The sequence below is a fragment of the Pan paniscus genome, chromosome 2 (genome assembly GCF_029289425.2).
Source record: "Pan paniscus chromosome 2, NHGRI_mPanPan1-v2.0_pri, whole genome shotgun sequence".
NCBI lineage: Eukaryota > Metazoa > Chordata > Mammalia > Primates > Hominidae > Pan > Pan paniscus.
In genome coordinates this window covers 138,352,676-138,372,630 of record NC_085926.1, presented here as the reverse complement: position 1 = coordinate 138,372,630, position 19,955 = coordinate 138,352,676, and the positions used below count along the sequence as shown (strand labels likewise).

Sequence of the window (19,955 nt, the reverse complement as noted above, 5' to 3'; positions counted from 1 at the left end):
TGCTGCATGTGGCAAGATAGGATGCAAGAAAAAAGTGTTGGAGGAATTTAGAAAGTTGGAAAAACCCTGGGGGCTCTTACTAGCAGGGAGGGTTCCTGGAGAAAGCCAGGATTTGATTTGGATGGATGGATTCACTCACACACCTATCCATCTGTTAACCTGCCAGCCATCTACTGAGCACTAACCATGTGCCAAGACCCCTGCTAGGTGCTGGCTCTATGAAGGTGAGTCAGACTCAGTTCAGAGCCGGCAAGTTGACAAAATGTGATCAGGGCTGTGACTGGGGAAAGTTCTAGATCCTGATCCCATAAGAAGGAGCATGAGCCACTCATTACACTTTTTTACAAATATTTGTTGAGGCCAAATGATGCGGTGGTTGAGAACACAGGTTTTGAAGTCAGCAGAACTTGAATTTGACACCTGGCAGCAAAATTTGCTAGCTTTGTGACTATGAGCAAATAAGTTGACCTTTTTGACTCTGTTTCCTCTTTCCAGCGAGTGGTGAGGGCTGAAGGAGATAATGCATTAGAGCTTGCAGTAGCATGCTCACTGCATGGCGAAGGTTCACTCAGTGTTAGCTGTCATGTTATCATTGTCATTATTATTATTTCTGCTGCTACTACAATAATACTCAGGCTAAGGCACGAAGACTTCATCTGAGGCAGCAGGAGTGGGGGCAGGTTTATTTTAGAAGAATCACCAACTTTGTGGAGGGGGTTGCTGAGGTGAGAGGCGACAACTGGCCTGCCAGAGAAGACTGGATTGTCCTGCTGGGTAGGTCTGGGGCCTCCACTGACTCTCCACAGAGGCTCAAATACAGAATTCTTTCCATCCTTCTGTTCTATACACAGACAGGGCTCAAGCACTACGGGAAGGAGGGCCAGGAACTTGCAGTCATTTTCAAATAATAAGAGTCAGGGAGTCTAAAATGTGACCTGAGTTGGGTGGGCAGGGGTATGGGGGCTCTTTCCTCATATGGCACTGACCAGTCAGTCATAAACTCTGATGGGTTTAATGGACAGTGGTTGTGTGTATTACCTGCCATTTGCCCAGGTTTGGGATTTTTGACTTTTGTATTTCAGAGCCTCATCTCACCTAGGGTTTGGGTTCCAAAGTCAGCCACTACAAAAAAAAAAAAAAAAAAAAAATCTCCTACCATTAAAATGACCCTTTGAAGATTCCTCAAGGAAGGTGCCATGCTGGAAATCAGTTTACTTGTTTGAAAATGTTCAACTCAGCCAGTTTTCCCTCCATCTGTGGAGGAGATCATCAGGTCTATATCCATTGGCTAGCAATAGAAGGTTATGCTATGTGAAAAGCATGTATCCTTAGAACCCAGATGCCCTGCTTCTCACCATGACAGGTTCACTCTGGGAGAGGCTTCTGGAATTGTGGTGTCTGTGAAGGTAGAGATTAAAATCTCCCAATTCATGCTCATGCTGTAGCTTGTATGTATCAAAGGGAAGTGTGGGCAGAGTTGACGGCATCATTTACATGAGTATTTCCTAGAGATTTTGCCTGTTACTGCACCTGACACATAGTAGGCACTCAGTTAATATTTATAATTGCCACTCAGTGCTCTCATGAGATGCTCCTGGAAATTCACCCAATGCTTAGGTGGGTCCATCCAGCCCCTTGTCCACGCCCCACGCCTCTCATCACACTTACCTGTTCTCATCCCCTGCTGCTAACTCCTTAATTGATATCCACGTTACTTATGTGATAAACTAATTTACACAAATACTTTAATGGCCAATAAAATCCTTGCTGTCCTTTAATACCACCCTCCACAGATATTTCTAAGAAAGACATCTATCAAGGTGGTAGCAGAGAGAGATTTGTGAGTGGTTTGGAAGTAGGAGATACATGGCTTTTTGGGGAAAGTGCATTTTCCTAGTACCTCTGGAATAACACAACATGGCAATAGCTTCTTTGACCTATTAAGTGGGGTCTGATACCAAAACTTGTCCAGTGTGAAGACAGATGGTGACAGAGGTACACACAGAGCATGTCGGTGCCTAAAACCTGGGACGGCCAGAGAGATGCAGGCTGAGCACTCAGGGCTTCTGACTTCTAGCTCAAGCCAATGGGACCAATATGATCTAGCAGGGCCCGGTGCAGAGATGTGTGTGTGGTGGCTGCAGAGGCCAGCTTTGCTACCATGTGGAGCACCAAGGCCTCCACAAGGGGAAGCAGGGTGGGGTCTAGCAGGGCTTGAAACTCCACCACCAGAGGGTCCTTTTTTTGGCTAAGGACGTTGCTGTTCCTATAGAATTCACACTTCAATTAATACCTTACACTAGTGAAGAAATTGATTGTGAATTTCCCTCCAAACAGGTTTGGATATATATAAAGAGGTACATAGCAGAGAGGACCATGTTGGGGGATGACATCAAGGGAAGGTTGGGAGACAAAATTTGTTACAAAATAACCCCAGTGCTGGTCAGGTTTATTCTATAGATATGTCCAATATTTATATAACCTTATTTATTTTATTTTATTATTTTATTTTATTTTTGAGACGGACTCTTGCTCTCGCCCAGGCTAGAGTACAGTGGCGTGATCTTGGCTCACTGCAACCTCTGCCTCCTGGGTTCAAGCGATTCTCCTGCCTCAGCATCCTGAGTAGCTGGGATTACAGGCATGCGCCACTATGTCTGGCTAATTTTTGTATTTTTAGAAGAGATGGGGTTTCACCATGTTGGCCAGGCTGGTCTTGAACTCCTGACCTCAGGTGATCTGCCCGCCTCAGCCTCCCAAAGTGCTGGGATTACAGGCATGAGCCACCATGCCTGGCCTATATAACCTTATTTTTTATAGTTACAGAACTTTATTGTTTTCCTATGAACTCTTACTGGGCACAGAATGAGTGCCAGGCCTGAATTAAGAGCCTTACACATGCTTTTTAGTTACTCATCTGTGCGGTGAATATCGTTAAGATTCCAGGTTACAGATAAAGAGCCCTAGGCAGAGTGAGCCCAGGATGGCAACCAGCTAGTGAGTGGACCCATCACCAGGACTTCCCAGCTCCAGAGCCCATACTCCCCATTGCACCTCCTCAGTGGACCTGGAGGGAGATCTTGTAACCTTCTGCTCATTTTGCAAACATAGAAACTGAGGCCCAGAGAGGGGAAACGACTGGACCAAAATCACACAGTCACAGCTAGCTAGAAGCAGGCCCAGCTCTCAGATACCCAGTTAGTGTTCTTTCTACCACACAGTAGTGTTTAAGGGGCCAATCATATGACCTGCGAAGCACAGCCTAGTCACATGGGACTCCACCTCCCTACACAGGCCACTGCTCTGACAGAGGGGCACATTGAGGACATATGCCCTGGCAAAGCCATAATGTGGGACTCTTTTGTCTTCCCTGCTGAGGGGGCGCGGCAGGCCACTTTCCCTAAACCGCAGATGTTGCCTGCCAGAAACCATCAAGCTGCATTTAACCAGATGGTGCAGACTTCCACAAACTTAACAGATTGTATTTCATTTTTTGGTACACTTAAACAAACTGAGAAGATTTACTTTCTCCAAGGTTTTTCTGTCTCTCTTCTCCCCAGGGATCCCTTGGGAAGGCAGTGGGTAAACAGAATGCATCACTTGCAGTGATGATACAGCACTGTCTACACATCAGGGTGTATTTAAGATGCTCCTTTGGAATCCTCCGCGAAGGTCCCTGGGGCCCCCAGGCTGCTGAGGATTCACTCTGGTCTTGTATACAGCAGCTGCAGCTTGAGTGCTGGGGGACTGAAACCAGGGATGAGATCTGATTTGACGTCCCTGGGCCCTAGCAGGGTGGGGAAGCCACTCTGAGCCAGAAAATAGATACGGACACAATGAATGAGGCAGATTTCAGGGCACACTGTGGTACAAAAGCCCAAATGGGGCCTAGGGATAGCAGTTACTGTCTGAACTTCTTAATTGATGAATTTGCATTCTTCTCTGGATGGCCTTGGTGAGGCCAGAGGGTCCTTAGCACTTCAGGGAGCCTATGGCAAGAGTGATTGACATGGGGCCACCAGTTGTGCCTCCTCAGGGTCCACCTCTGGGCATGAGAAAGGGCAGGGATAAGTGGGGAATCTCAGGGAGAGGATCCAGTATAATCAAGGACACAGGCCTCACTCTGTAAGATATTCTCACAATTGGCAATATCAACTCCATATTATGCCAATAGACGTTTATGTAATATCTAAGTTATGCCAGGCACTGCCATTAGAATGCAGCAATGAACCCAACAGAAGTGGCTCTACCTTGGGGGATGCAATGAAAGTCTTTTATTTTCTGAAGGAAGAAGCTTGGTGGGTGGAGGAGTTCAGTGATATGGAATCTCAGGGGAAGCGAGGGAGGCCCTCTTGACAAGTGCCGTATGGACTGCCGGGACTTTGTGGTGGTAGAATGTATTCTATTCACAACACAAATCTCTGACCCACTGATATCAGCTTAGCCATGAGACTTGCTCTGATGGATGAAATATGTGTGCATGTGACATGTGTCATATCAGAGCAGAAACCTTAAGAGCCCATCTGTGGTTCACCATGCATCTTTTCCATCTACCAGGAAATCAACAATGTTTTAGATCAAAGCTGTTCCATTTTCCTGGATCCTAGTGGGGAGCTAACATGGCGCAGAGCCACAGCCAATCCAAGGACATGTGGTAAGAATGATAAATAAACCTTTGTTATTTTAAGACAGTGAAAGTTTGCAGTCAGTTGTTACTACAGCATAACCTGTCTTACCCTGACTGATAATCAATATCAGTGATTGTCATCAGCAGTTAAAATTCCCATTTCTCTATCCGTGTACCTTAAGCATAGGCACAGAGGACTTTTTGATGTCCTTTCAGGAGCTCACACACTATTGATCCCACAATAAAACTATCATTTCACTTCTAGAATCCTAGAAAAGAGGAGTTCCTCCAAGGCCCTGGAATCAGAAACTTGGATTGCCAGGTGAAGGAAACTAGGTTTTGCTTCATCTGGGTGGTTGGCCAGGATCCTGAGTGAGAGCCATGGATACCTAGTTGCTTTCCAGCTTGGTATGTTTTTGTCACTGCAGGCAAAAACCTCCTCCCCAACATAGTGGGCCATGTTGTATTGTAGTTGCTTAAATGACCTGCAAGAAATAAGCTTAAGAAAGAAGCCCACTGCTCACTGTCAGCATCCATAACTCAGTGTGTGCAGCCTTTCACTGTTGTATGATTGGGGATCTAATCAGACTTCCAACAGGTGTTCACCTATTTTCCTTAAAGTAAAAGGCCCACTTCATCTCTCTGCGAATGGAGGCACTGGCTATGACTAGGAGACTGACACTGTCATGCTGGGAAGCTCCAGCTCTTTAGCAGTGTCTTAAAGAAACCCATCATGGCTTCCTGTAGTTGGGCTATTATGAGGGTGTGAAAACCTCTGATGGTGGTTATTAGTAAAAGTTCTGTTGAGCTTCAAGGTGCACTAGAAAACCATGAACTTTTATAGCTCCTAAAAAAAATTGCATTATAATTTTCTTAACATGTCTGTCTTCTCCAGAAAATTGAATTTTTTTACGTTAAAAAATTTAAATTGACACATAACAATTGTACATATTTATGGGATACAATGCAATATTTAGATACATGTATACCTTGGGTAATAATCAATTCAGGATAATTAGCAAATCTACCATTCAAATATTTATCACTTCTTTGGGGTGAGAACATTCAAACTCCTTTCTTCTAGCTATTTTGAAATATACAATACAGTATTATTACTATAGTTGCCCTACTGTGTAATACAACACTCGAACTACATGATCTTTTAATCTCTACATTATTTTAAGAGTTGGCACAGCATCTGAATACTCAACAGATATTTGTTGAATTAATAAATTTGTGCAGGAGTGAATGATGAATGAGCCCTCTACCAAAGTCTCCTGGGCTCACATGTATATAAATCCTGAGAACAACTTAGGGTCTGGTCATGCGCACTGCTCTGACACATGAACCACGTGATTTTTGCAGCATGCTCTTACTCTATGGTCTTTTGTTCAACAGGACCTGCCCTCAGCGTTCTTCACTCCACACGACACAGCCGACCCAGACATCATGTGCAGGAGGTACTGGCCAGCAGCCAGGAGCCCTGTGGTCCCTATGAGGAACCACCAAGGTTCCTGGCCTCGCACCACCAAGGGCATATGCACCACCGACTACTTTTCTAGTTTCTGTAATATGTAGTGATGTAGGGCCATCAAAGTGGACCTTTTCTTGGGCTGTTGTTAATGTCAAATTTAATTTGGCCAAGAGGTCTCACTGAGGGCTGCACTCTCATCTCATACTCAAGATAGTTCTGTGACACACACCTCTGGAAAGCCTGGTGCCTAGATGGCAGGGTCCTTCATGTGGAGCTATGAATTCAGAGGAAGTGATAAGCAGTTGGTCCTGCTTCTCTAGGAAGCCTGGCTTCGTGTAGAGCAAAGGAAGGTGGGGGCCACTTGAGTTACATCTGGCCCCACAAGCTAAAGGGGACACAGAGGTTCAGGGGACCTCCATTTTTTTTGTACAAAGCAGAATGGCAGTGTCTCCGTGCATAAATCCATGAAGCAATATGCCTGACATCCAATGCTTCCCTAGGCCCAAAGAGTCATTTCAAGTGCTTCTGCATCTACTCAGGTACCTCCTGACAGCAGGCTTGACACCAGCTACTGTCCAGCTCCCCAGTAAACCAGATTCCCTCATTGCTCCTAATGGGGTCTAGACTGCAGGAGGAGGAAGCAGGTGGGCAATGTCCAGATTTCCATGATGACCCTCCGAGGAGATACCCGTGGCTAGGTTACTGCACGACTACAGCATCACAGAGGAGACTCCAGAACTCAAACTACCAAGGTAGCTCCACAGACTGACTCCCGGTGTGCATAGAGGGCAGGCAAATGCTGACTGGAGGGAAGGGTTTGGAGAGTTGAAGGGGAGAGAGACCATCCTAGTGGGAGGAGAATGTGAGTGAAGGCTTATGGATGAGAAGGAACCAGGCAGAGGGACCAAAGCAGGTGCCCTGACCAAGCAGAAGCAGAACATCAGGGCGAAATGTGCTGTAGTAATGGATCAGCAGGGTGGAGGCTGATCTTTGGGAGGGTCAAGAATCAGGCTAGAATGTGGTGTTCATACCAGGGTATACCACAGGCAACTGCCATCGTTGTCCCTTAGATGTACCCTTGCTCCTGGATACCTGGCTCTGGTTGGCGGCACCCTCATTCAGTTAGACACTCACACAAGAGCCTTCTTAGAATCCTTTCTTACTCCTGACAGCTAATCAATCATTGAGTCTTGCTGACTCTTGTCTCCAAGCCTGTCTTAAATTCATTTTTCCTGCCATTCCCCTGGTTCAGAACTCATTATCTCTTGCTTAGACCATGGCTCTAATATCCTCATTGGTCTCCCTGTTTCCATCCAAAGTCAATAAAGATTTGTAGGATGAAAAATGCATGAATACTGAGGCTTAAATGGTCATGGCAGCTCCCCAGTTGGGAAGCCCAGCAAGAAGCTTGTCTACCATCCACTGAAGACACACAGAAACTTGTCTCTGGAACTGAAAGTACCCTACAGGAGTTAGGCATTACAACCCAGCTTCCATTTTAGAAGTGATCCAGCCTACATTTCCCTTATAGTTGGAGAGAACCTGAGTCCCTACATGGAAGCTGACCCCAGGATCGGATTTGCATCTGGGCCTCACTCATTTGCTTTCACGCTTTTTATCTGAGCTCTCCTCCAGTGCAGTTCAAAAGCCAGGCTTCTAATGTAGAGGCAGGACTGACCCTGCTCAGCAGGGTTATTGGGACAGGATTACCATAGGTGTGGGGGGCAGTGCCATGGAGAGAAACACAGGCTTCTGTCCTTCAAAGGGTAGCTCCCAACTCCAAATAAGTCCACACCTTGGGGGAAACTGCCTTGCTGGCTGAATTAACCTGCCCTTCTGCAAGGCAAGGTTGGCAGCACAGATGGAATGAGCTGTGTTAACATAAGAGATGCAATTTTGTTCGAAAATTTCTTCCTTCAGGAAATCCTTATTACACTCCCTATCTCCCCATCTCTCCCCAGCAACATTCAAAAGCAAATCACAAGTGCATGCCCTTGGGCCCATCTGATCTTTAACAAGCTGATCCCATCATCTCTTCCTAACCTGGAGGAGTTTAGGAAACAATGCTAACTAACCCACAGTGGCCTGGGGTTCTGTTGACTTATAATTCAGGTGCATGGGGAGCAAAATGGGGTATTCCTTCAAAGTAAGATGTCATCTTAGATGACTTCTCTGCTGCAGAATGGAGGAGAGGACTGGAGGTGGTTTTCTGAATATTGCAGATCCCTTATAACCATTTTTGCAAGAGCTGTATGGAATATTGAAGTTGTGGTGATTTTTCTGATCTGCTGCATCATTCTGGAGAGGTGTGCAGCCCCATAGGCCTTCCCTGCCAGCCAGGTGACGTGAAAAATGGAACATGACAATATCAAGCAGAGTTTATTTCACATTGAGTTCTAAATATTTTTACTTGGTTCCTTGGGTTAGAACAGTGTGGGTGAAGGGGTGTGTGTATGTGTGTATATGTGCTTGTGTGTACGTATGTGTGAAAGTTGAGGGAGAAAAACTGCCCCAAAGATAATAGTGGAGAGGCCCACCTTGGGGGAAGGCAGGCTAGACTGTGCATTCACAGCCTCCTCTTCTTTTGGAGGAGATGCAGTTACCTCCAAATACAAGCCCACTGTAAGAGTAAGCCCTTTCCTAAGCTCCCAAACATGGCTGGAGAGTCCAGTGTGAGTTCCTGAGTATTTTGGGAGAGAACAAGGAAGAAATCAACTATGTGCAGGAGTAGGAGTGAAGGAGGCCCATCACCATGTCAACAGTCTGACTTACTAAGCACATGAGGCACTTCTCGCCTTATGAGATGCTCTTTTTCTCATTTCACAGACTCACTGAGAGATTTACATTCTAGCTCCCGAGGCCTGGATGGAGGCCTGGATGGATAGCCTTAGTGGATACTGAGCTAAAATGCCCATCATTTAGACAGACTTACTTTCAAATCCTGGCTCTGTTGCTTTCTATCTGTGTGACCTTAGACAGGTCATTTTCACTCTCTGGGCCTCAAATTTTTCATCTCTAAAATGGGATGGGTGACCTCCTCATGGTGAAGATGGGAGAACTAAATGAAGCAATGCATGTGAAGAGGCTGGCAGGGCACACAGAGCAGGTGCTCAGTGAAGCTGGCTTTCCTCCATATCCACCTTTCAGAGCACCCCTCCATCAGCTTTGTTTCCTAACTCCTGGCCTGCCTTCTTTCTTGTGGCGCCATCTCACAGCCAAATGACAACAAGCCCTCTCTGTCCCTCACAAGTGAGTATCTTCCTTTGTCTACCGTCACCCTCACCCCAAGCTCTTCTCTGCTGTGGGCAGCCAGACTCAGCTTCATGGGCATGTGACCTTGTTACCTGGGGCAGTGACTATGTGACAGAGCTGAATTTCTACCCTGTCCTAACTTTGCTTATCTTTAACAAACAGACTGCCTGTGGTAAAAAGTTCCCTTTGCAGCCAGACCAGCTGAGACTGGTACATAGAACCAAGACAGCCGACCAAAGGACTTCAAAAAGACCTCAGTCTTCATGATAATCTTATTTCCATGCTAAATGATACTCCCTCCAGCACCATGACAGTTGACAATTGCCATGACAATGACTGGAAGAAGCCGTAAAAGGACTAAAAGGGAGGCGGTACTACTGATTCCAGGAGGTTCACCACCCACTTCTGGAAAAGACATGAATATTCTTCCGTTTTCTTTTAATGTCAACTCCTTCATTAGAGAAATCCTGTATCTTAAGCCCCTCACCCTCACTTGTTGTGAAGTTGATTGTGAGCCATGCTCCTGCTTCTCAATTCCACGGCCACTGAATAAAGCCTGCACTGCTTGACACTCACTTTTGGTTTTTGTGTATTGGCTTTGTGATACTGAATAAGGAAAGACTCCATCTTTGGTAAGACCAGCTTTGTCAGTAACAACCTGAGTAGTCATATAGGGCCCAAGGCTTAGTTGTGTTTACTTGGTTTAATGCTTTGCTGTCTCTGTTGTAAAACTCTTGTTAATTTTTGAACAAGAGCCCCAAATTTTCATTTGCACTGGGCCCCACAAATTATATAGCTGGCGCTTTGGGGAGGAGACCAATCCCTTTCCAGGTGACTGACACTACTAACTCTTCATACTGGGTCTGGTCTGATTGCTCTTTCTAAACCAGTAGGGCAGAAAGGAACTCGTGTTTCTTTGGGCCCTGCCCTAGGTACTCCTGAAAGTATCGTGCCATTTAATCCCCGTTTTACCAAAGAAGAGCAAAGGCTTTGCTTTTCCATGTCACTTGCCCAAGGCCACATAACTAATAAATGGAGTCTGAGTCAGGAGTCCACTGCCAAAAACTGGGCCTTCCAACCCTTCTGCCATAAGTAAACTTAAAATCCATCCAGGAGTTACACATATCAGTGCAGGAAGGGAGGGCTGATTCTTGCCTAAGACAATAAGATATGCTTTTTTGGTATACATCATTTAAAAGCAATTGATTTTTAAAATCCCAAAAGGGAAAAACCTACCACATAACTTCTGAAGGGATTTCTCAGAGTAGGTCTCCCGGTCACAACCCTTCCCAATGTAATTAGTCTGCAGCTCTGCGACGATCTGGAGGGAAGACACGGCTCCATCGCACGTCTCCAGGTGGATGCTGGGGAACAGGGGCATGCTCCCGGAGCCAGGCTGGTACTCAATCCTCTTGGTCCAGTCTAAACAAACAAGGAAAGGACGAAAAGTGAATCAGGTGCAGTCAGTTCTGCTGGAATATTTCTTTTAGAAATGTGAATTTGTTCCAACGAATTATTTGCCCCAACACATATATTAGATATTAGGGAACAGTTTGAGAATAATGGCAGTTTTACATTTGCTTATGCAGGGTTTCCTCCCTGGGAAATACTAGGCAAACACAGAAAACTGCACCCAGCTGCACTGAGCCACGTAGGAATGCACAAAACATGTGCAGGCACGTGCATACTCACACGAGCACACACACACACACAGTCACACCCTCAAACATATACCAGCTACTTAGTTCACCATGTGTTATAAGCCACACCCATCCACGCCTGCAGTTACAACTTTTCATTCATTTCCCAGATAATCCTTCAAGGACTTCACAACAACACACCAGAGGCAACCCCCATCATCCCCAAACCTTTTTTTTAGTATCTCAAAATTTATGTTTTAACTTTTATTTTAGGTTTAGGTGTACATGTGCAGGTTTGTTAGATAGGTAAATTTGTGTCATGGGGGCTTGTTGTACAGATTATTTCAGTACCTGGGGAGGCAACCTTCTTACATTCATTTCACAGGCAAACGTCAGATCTCAGGGCAAGGTGCCATACTTATTGTAGTACTTGTGCAATATTGTGCTAATGTTTTCTCTTTCTCCTTTTTTTCTAATGTGCCACCGATGACATTTTTGAGTGTTGTTCCTCTCACCCCATTTTTCAACTTTGCCTCACGTGGTAATTTTTAGGAAGGCATGTGCCTTGTTATAAAACAAAAGGAAGCATGGTTGTTCAAGGATCTCATGAGGTCACAAGGTAGGGTGAAAGGATTCTCAGACCCTCAGAACTGTGAGTTACTGAAGTAGGTCTCATGGTCTTGTCACTGCTTTTTAGTGAAAAAATAATGTGGAAATGATAAAGCATCAGAGAGGAACAAAATCACGATTAAAATGGCACCATGCAAGAACACAGCAATCAACACATACAAACTCTACAAGTGAGTGTACACAGGAATTGACTGATATAATAACAGCAGCTCTGAAAAGTCAGAGCGGACTCAAGGCAGGCTCCCAGTGACTGACGACATGTGTTTGCCTCCCACAGCGGGCATCCCACGCTCTGCGAGGACACATGTCTGAGACGGCTGTGCAGCCATCCTCAGCCAGACTTATGTGCAGAAGAGTGATTCTGAGTCATCAAGCAATGTGAGTTATGGGTGCTATTAGTTTACTAATCCCAAATGTTTGTCACATAGAACATTGCTAGATGATATCCCTTTGCTGAAGTAGAAATAAAAATCTATAAAGTTGCCTGACCTCACCCATGAGAAACTCAGAAAGTCCTGCATTGTGGGACTCAGTATCAGGCTGCAGTTACCAGAAGGCTACTCAGTTCCCAATGGGCCACTGGAGCCACCATGGTGATACCAGTATCTTGGAAGAGACTGGGCTTTGGGGCTAGCCAGACGGCTTTGTTCACTGAGCAACCATTTGTTCAGGGTTTGTTTCTATGTGCCAGGCTCTGCCTGGAGTACAAAGGGTACAGCAGTGAACAAATCAAGAGCCTAGGGAGAGAGGCAGGTGATGAATAAGCCTGTGCTGCTCTAACAGAAAGGAGTAAGTGCTATGAAAGGAAAAGCCAGTGATAGAGAGGGGCTCCTTTAGCTTGAGACTTAACCTCTGAGCTGAGGCCTGAATATCAAGGACAAACGCATTGGGGGAAGCCTCAGGGAAGCATGTGTGAAGCAGATGCAGCAACAATCTTGGCTTGGCTTTGTAAGGTCAGGAAGTTCTTGAGCAGGTTACTGAAGGTCTCCAAGCCTCAGGCATCTCATCAAGGAAATGGGGACCATAGCACTGACCTAATAGTATTGAGGTAAGGATTGAGTGTGAAAATGTGTACATAGCATGCAGTAGGGACTGATCAGTGTTGTTCCCTGTCAAGGAAGGAGACAATCCGCCCTCCTGCATCACAACTTTGATACATTTCAGGTACCTTTGCAATCTGAGTTTAGCTCTGAGCCCCCATGGTCACCAGCTGCCCTTTATGGGGTTTTCTGAGTGTGTCACAAGTAGAGGGTGCATATTACAGATGTGAGATTCATCCCTAGGGTACTTATAATAAGAGGATGTTTGGATGAGAGTGAATAATTGTAAAGGAGAATATCCCTACTTCTATGTTATTTTCCTCAAAGTCTTTAGGAGCTGTATCTGGATTAGCCCATCCCCTCCCAGAGGATGAGATCATGAAGTTGCTGCAGCCCATGCTCTAAAAGCCTCAAGTGCAATCTTAAGGACAAACCACTGGAGCAAAAGGTGGCTTTTTGTCTGGTGTATCTAAAGTCATAATGCCATAGGAAGCCCTCCGCACACGGCCAGCTGTGTAGTGTCCTAGGTACAAAATGCTTCGTGCCACTCTGTATTTCTGTTGTTTCTTCTACTTGGGGTTCCCTTTCTATCACTATCCCTCTTGCCACCTCCTCCATGTGTCCTTCCGGGATTTCTCCAGTCTAGGTAGATGCCCTCTCTCCTCCATGCTTCTACAGTATTTTCAACATGAGGCTGCAGCATTAGACTCCAAGCTTCATGGTGCCTCTGAGGCCCCATCGTGCTAGTCAGTGCCTGGCACAGAGTAGATGCTCACTAGTGGTAGAAACTGTGACAGAATCCTACAGGCTATCTTTTGATAGGAAATATTTGCTGGGTGGATCTGGGCAGCCCAAGACATCTAACCTTGATTGCTGCCTTGGTAGCACTTCTTGAGCTGCAGACAGAATCCATGGCTTGTTTGCAGCTTCTCTGGTACTGACCCCACCGGCCTGTATCTTCACTCCTGCTGAACCATCTATCGCTTCTCTATATGGAACCATCTATCTCTCCTCTCTCCCCAAACCCTCCATAAACTCCCTTTCTGTCCATTGAAAACGGAGAAAGCAGTTTTGTGCTGGGAGCGGGAGCTTGGTGTGCACCCTGCGGCACCAGTCTTGAGGTTCTCCTGTTTCTGCTAGTGTAGGAGAGCCCTCCCACAATACCTCCCCTCTGGTCATGGCTGGAGGCCTTTTCAATGGAGAAACCCAAGACACCCTCCTCATTGATTCCCTTTATTCAGCAGAGGCTGCAGGCATCACTTTCTCATCTAGATATTTTGGTGGTTATCTATGATGAGAAATTCCACCTCAAATCTTTTTTAAAAGGAGTTCAAATAAACAAGCAAGTAAATCGTGAAGGGAAAAGCCAGGAAGCACAATGCTGAAGGGTCTTCATCCTCTCACTCACCCCCTAGCTGGCAGGGCAGGGCCCTCTCTGGCCACCAGGGAGAAATCAGGTATAAAAGAGTTTTAGGAACATCACAATTGCCAGTTGCTTTGGTGACCTCAAGAGGCTTGTTTTTGAGGGTTTATGAGGAGCAGGCAAAATTGCAACCATATAGTAAAAGAAATCGATGAAGCTTTCTGAGCACAGTGTACTTGAGAGAGTGAGATGCTCACACAAACATCTTCCATTTTCCAAGAAGGAGTTGGGATGGGGTTAAGAGAGCAAAAGGCAAGTCATCAAGTTCAGGCTTTACCACAAGAAATGTCTGTCCCTCCTCATCTCTTGGAGGGTAGGATAGCATCGTTCTTAAAAATATAGATGTTTAATTCAGCATACCTGAGTTTAAATCCCACGCTTACCACTTACTGTGTAACTTTGGGCAAATCACGTATGCTCCATGAGCCTCAGTTTCCTCTTCTGTAGAGTTTGTATCTACCACCCCGGATTTTGGGGGGATTACATGCAGAGTCATTTCAGTACCAAACACAAGGACCATGACCAATAGATATATTATTGGTAAATTACCATTTATTCAATAACATTTATTGCAAGACATAAGAGGAAATCAATGACTAAGCACCGACAAGGTGCCAAGCACTTTTATACCTATCCTTTCACTTAATCCTTTCAGGGACCCAGTGGGGGAGTGTTATCTTAATTGCACAAATGATAAAACCATGCCTAAGAATTGGTGTGACTTGCCCAAGGCCATGTAGCATTTTTTTTTTTTTTTTTTTTTTGAGATGGAGTTTTGCTCTTGTCACCCAGGCTGGAGTGCAATGGCACAATCTCAGCCCACCGTAACCTCCACCTCCTGGGTTCAAGAAATTCTCCTGCCTCAGCCTCCCTAGTACCTGGGACTACAGGCACCTGCCACCACGCCCAGCCAATTTTTGTATTTTTAGTAGAGACGGGATTTCACCATGTTGGCCAGGCTGGTCTCGAACTCCTGACCTTAGGTGAGCCACCCACATCAGCCTTCCAAAGTGCTAGAATTACAGGCCACATAGCTTTTTTACAAAACTCCTCCACTATTCTGAGGATTTGCCAGAACTGAGACAACTATAATTTTTACAGATTCATGTTTAACGTTCAATTTATGCTGATATTTAAAATTAAAAGAGTGATAATCCCAATGTTGGCAAAAGGTCAAGAAGTATTGTCAGTTTTATCAGTGTCTGACCTTGAGGGCAGCTTATGGGGGCTGGAGGTTTGCTTTGACACTGAAGACTGCAGAAATCCAGGCTGGAATCTCAACTCTGCCAAATGCGAGTCATGTGAATCTAGCAAAGCTGCTGTCATCTTATAGCCTCCATTGCTTCATCTGCAGATTGGGGAAAATTATATCCCCTCGTGGGCTTATGGTAGCACGAGATATGCCAGGCTAAGGGCCTAACACAGGGACCTTCCAATGAAGGCTCGGTATGGGAATATCCCACCAATTGGTTCAGGAGTGTCTCAAACTTCTCTGAACTGTCCTGCTTGGAAACAAAATCTTTTCAGTTTATAAGGAGCCTAGAGACTACTTTATGAATTGTGGTTCAATTTTTTTCTTAAGTGAAGAGAAAGGGAGCAGCCTGCCTGCTGTTTTAATAATTGGGCCTAAATTACCCTGTAAGTATTCCTGAAAAAGCTATTGGGAGTTAAACCCCTTCTTTGTGGATTAAGAACTTAGAAAGATGATGATTTTATTATAACTACCTCTACATTTGGGTAACTTATGTTTTCTTATCAAGAGAACATTAACCACTTGGAAGTTTCATATTAGATGCCTACAGGGGGAATAAAGCTAATCTAAGAGACTTCTGGAAAGCATAGGCTTTGGGGCTGTTGTAATCTAAGACGTTCCGTCCATTGTTCCAATTCTGTGGTCAGAAACAATGCAGAATAATAAAAGGGAAAGAGGTAGGTGTGGCAAACACACGCTTCCTTCCTTAAATGTGCATGCACAGGAGCCTCCAGTTCTTCCTAGTCTCAGCTTCCAATGGCTGGAGAAGCATCAGGATTTCTAGGAAATTGCTGGATTTACACAAAGTGAGTGGCCGGATATTGGGATACCGGGGAGTGAGAGGGATGAGAATGGGGTACCCCAGAACAGGGATTGTTCAGGCAGCTGACACTGCAGCCAGATCTGCAAGCGTTCACTATCTGCCATCTTTTAGGAATTTCTCTGAGGGATGAGTGGCTTTGATTTGGGCACCAAGGGTCTTCTTCCCCTCCTACTGGAAGAAGCTAGGAGGGTACCTTTGCTCAGCAGTGAGTGCTGTCATCTCCACTGACCATCCAGTGCATCTGAACTGGGGGTGAGTCAGGAAGCAGAGATGGGCTGGAGAGGTAAAAGAAGGTCAGATGATGAATGCTGGGTAAGAGGTTTGGATTTAATCCCAGGGCCAGTAAGGAGCCATACATAGGATGTTTAGCGAGGGTGTGAACTATCCAGACTGCTTCAGAGCCATCATTCAGCAGCTGCGTTAGTCCTGGTGTTCATTTCCAGAACAGCAGGATACTCCTGATAGCCACCCCTCGATCAATCCATGCAGGTGTCACCACTGACAGGGCCATACCAGAGGGAATTAACTACAATTCATTGAAGTTTAGTTCAATTCTATTGAGTTAAATTTAAGAGTGTTAACCCTGCAACTGGACAGATTCAGATTCAGGGATAACCACACCACAGGCAGGGGAGGGGGCAGAGGAGTACCAGTGTCAGCCACGAGGCAGAAGGAAGGCAAGAAACTGTGGGCACAAGGCTTTACTGTGGCTTCCATGGGAAGAAACAGGTAAGGCAGGGCAAGCATTTTAAGATTCGCTAGTTTGAATAATTCCAGTCAGCTCTTGGACATAGTTGTCTGGTACCTGACCCTGGGGTGATTAGGGCAGGTGAATGGTGTCCCAGAGTGTAAAAGCCCCAAAAAGGGGTGTGTAGGGTTGTGGGCTCCAGATTGGTTAGAGTGCATATGAAAAGTGAGAGGGTGAGATGTTTAGGATCTCTGAGAATCAGCTAAACCCGAGAGGGACAGTCCCTCCAGGGTCAGTAGGGCCCCCAGATGTCAAAACATCAGAATATATACTAGAAAATAAAAGGCATGGTTAATATAGCATTGCAGAATGAGAGGAATGCTGGACTAGAAGAGAACTCCAGGATGTCTTCATCAGGGCCCCATGTCAGTACAGCTCCAGGTTCAAGTGGTGCCATTCAGATGGAAATGATGTGAATAGTACTTCCACTTCTGAGTGTACAACCCAGCAGCTGCCATGTCTTAGAAGGTGCAGACATATGTGAGGCTCGGGAGGGCTTCATGGGGCCCTGGTGTAGGGTGAGGCACTTTGGAGCCAGAAGACAAGGACCTTGGGTGCTGGGCCAGGGAGTGGGTTATTTAGAGCGTCAGAAACAGACTCTTCAAGGCCTTTGCGGAAGGGAGTGACAGAAGCTGACTTCTGAGATTCGCCTTCTCTCCTCTCTCTGCGTGACCTTTAGGGATGAGTTCCTCAGGACCCAACAGTGGGTAGGGCCAAGGTGTCACTTAGACAGTAGGGTGCAGAGGCTGAAAGTGAGGGGCCAGACGCCTGGCTCCAGACCCTGCCTTCTCTGCTTACCAGCTGCTGCACCTTGGGCAGTTACTTAACCTCTCTGTGCCTCAATTTTCTCATCTGCAAAGTGGGAAAACAGCATAACTACATATGGGGATGTTGTGATGACTAAGTAAGATGATAAATGTGAAATGCTTAGCAGAGTGCCTGACATACAATGAGTGGTTAAGAAACACGGGCTATTTTATTAGGCTTCCAAATTTTGGTTCCTTGTCACAAATCCTGCTCTCAGGAGAGACAAGGAAAGGACTATTCCTGGATCTCCTAGGGGCAGGTACTAAAACTTCTGTGAGAGAATGTTTTCCTCCTTTACGGGAGAGGAAACCAGACTGGGGAGAGAGTGAGTCACTTACTGAAGGTCCCACAGCCAGTTGGTGCAGAGCCAGCACTTGTGCCAGGTTGGACAACTTCTAAGTCAAACCCAGAAAAGAATGTCTTGCTTCTTGCTTTTAGGAATTCATATTCTTTTGACATTTCATTAACTGCTATTATGGGTCTACAACCATCAGGTTGGAAATTCAGCTGGAAGGAGGCAGGGGTGGTGAGGAATCAGAGACGCTGGACCTTCAACCCTGGATCTGCAACCAGTTTCATGCTCAGAAGCGCCCCATCTTGGTTTAATGCTCTGCTGTGGCTGTCTTAACTTTCTTAATAATTTTTAAACAACGAGCCCCTTGTTTCCATTTTATACTGGGACCCACAAATTATGCAGCTGGTCCTGCCTTACCAGCTGAGCAACCTTGGGCATATTCTTTAATCTTTCTGAGCTGCAGTTTCTTCTTTATAGAATGGGGACATTAATTAATTGCCCCAAAGGAGTCCACAGAGCATAACTGCTAGGAATCAGGGCTTTGGAGTCAGACCTGGGTGTGAATTCCAGCTCTGCCACTTGGTACCGTGTACTGTGAGCAAGCCATTTTTTTCCTCTATGTTTAGTCATGCAACATGATAATGATATCATTACCTATTTCAGAGTTGTTTATAGGGTTTCTGTGAGACAATAAATGCAAACCACTTAGCCCTGTATCTGACACATAATAGGCACACACATTTTTGAGCATTAAATTACATAGCTTTTTCTTCTCCAATTAAAAACAATTACACACAGGTACCATTTAAAAAGAAACAAAACACGAATTCTCTGAACTCAATTACGAACATAAGGAATCCCCTCTTTTCCTTTATTACTGACCCTTTTCCATTTACTGTATTTTATTTTCACAAGAGTATTTTATTACCTTTTAATTCCTACGAAGAAGAGATAATTAACTACAAAATGAAAGTGGGGGAAGGATACATATCTCTGTGCCATATCCTCAGTGAAGCCTCAGGGCTGTGACTGTTGCTGTTCTTCTGCCTGTGTACTCGCTCGGTCCCTGCCCTTCCTAGGGCTGGTCCTTCCTTCATCCAGGTCCCACCTCACAGGTGACTTTGTAAAGGAGCCCTTACTGGTATTGGCCTCACCTTGATGAGTTCCCCCCAATCTCCACCCCAGCCTCCACTCTCCCTGAGAATTTACTGATTCCTTTAAGTCCCGCTCCCACTCAGGAGCATGACTTGTACATCACTGTTCAATGCCTGGCACATAAAAGTTGCCCAACAAATATCTATGAAATGAGTGAGCAGATGTATGAAAATCAGAACACACATACACATAGATACACACCCAGACATATAAACATGCACACTCCAGTTCTCACATAGGATGGTACATCTTACTTATCAATCATCTGCTTAGCCCCAACCAGCTGCCAAAGGATAGCCTGCTAGGCATTAAAATGGGAAGGATTTGAGACATGGCTGCTGTGTGTGTGTGTGCGTGTGTGTGTACGTGCACGTGTGTGTGTTTGCATGTGCACGTGTGTGCTGTGTATGTGTGCACACCCCCCACCCACCTGAATTGAAATGTCGTGGACAAATGTGAATCCTGAAACTGCACTTAAAACTGGCTTCAACTGTTCTGTATATTTTTAACCTTTTTAGTCCCTAGACATTCTCAATAAATGTCAAATGAAAGAACTAGAAATCTGTTCTCAAATTTTGTCTTGCTCACGAAGTTCTTTCCAGTTTCCTGATGACAGAGGAGATATAATTTGGCCCCAAATCAACACTGTGATGACTGACTCTGTGACCTAAGAAAAGCTTCACATCTATCTGGCAGACCTCAGAGTCATGCACGTTGGCAGAGACTTTGGGGCCTTATTCTGGTAGCAACTGGGAAACTGCAGGCAGCCCCTCGCTGAAGCCCAGGCTT

General features: G+C 45.5%; 1 protein-coding gene across 1 annotated transcript in view; it reads right to left on the bottom strand.

The window, feature by feature from the left end:
- CLSTN2 (calsyntenin 2) overlaps positions 1-19,955 on the bottom strand; it is a 640,674-nt gene that overhangs the window by 116,612 nt on the left and 504,107 nt on the right. The window contains exon 6 of the mRNA XM_034957513.3: positions 10,590-10,775. Coding sequence (XP_034813404.1) covers positions 10,590-10,775 — 186 coding nt within the window. The remainder of the gene's footprint in view (positions 1-10,589; positions 10,776-19,955) is intronic.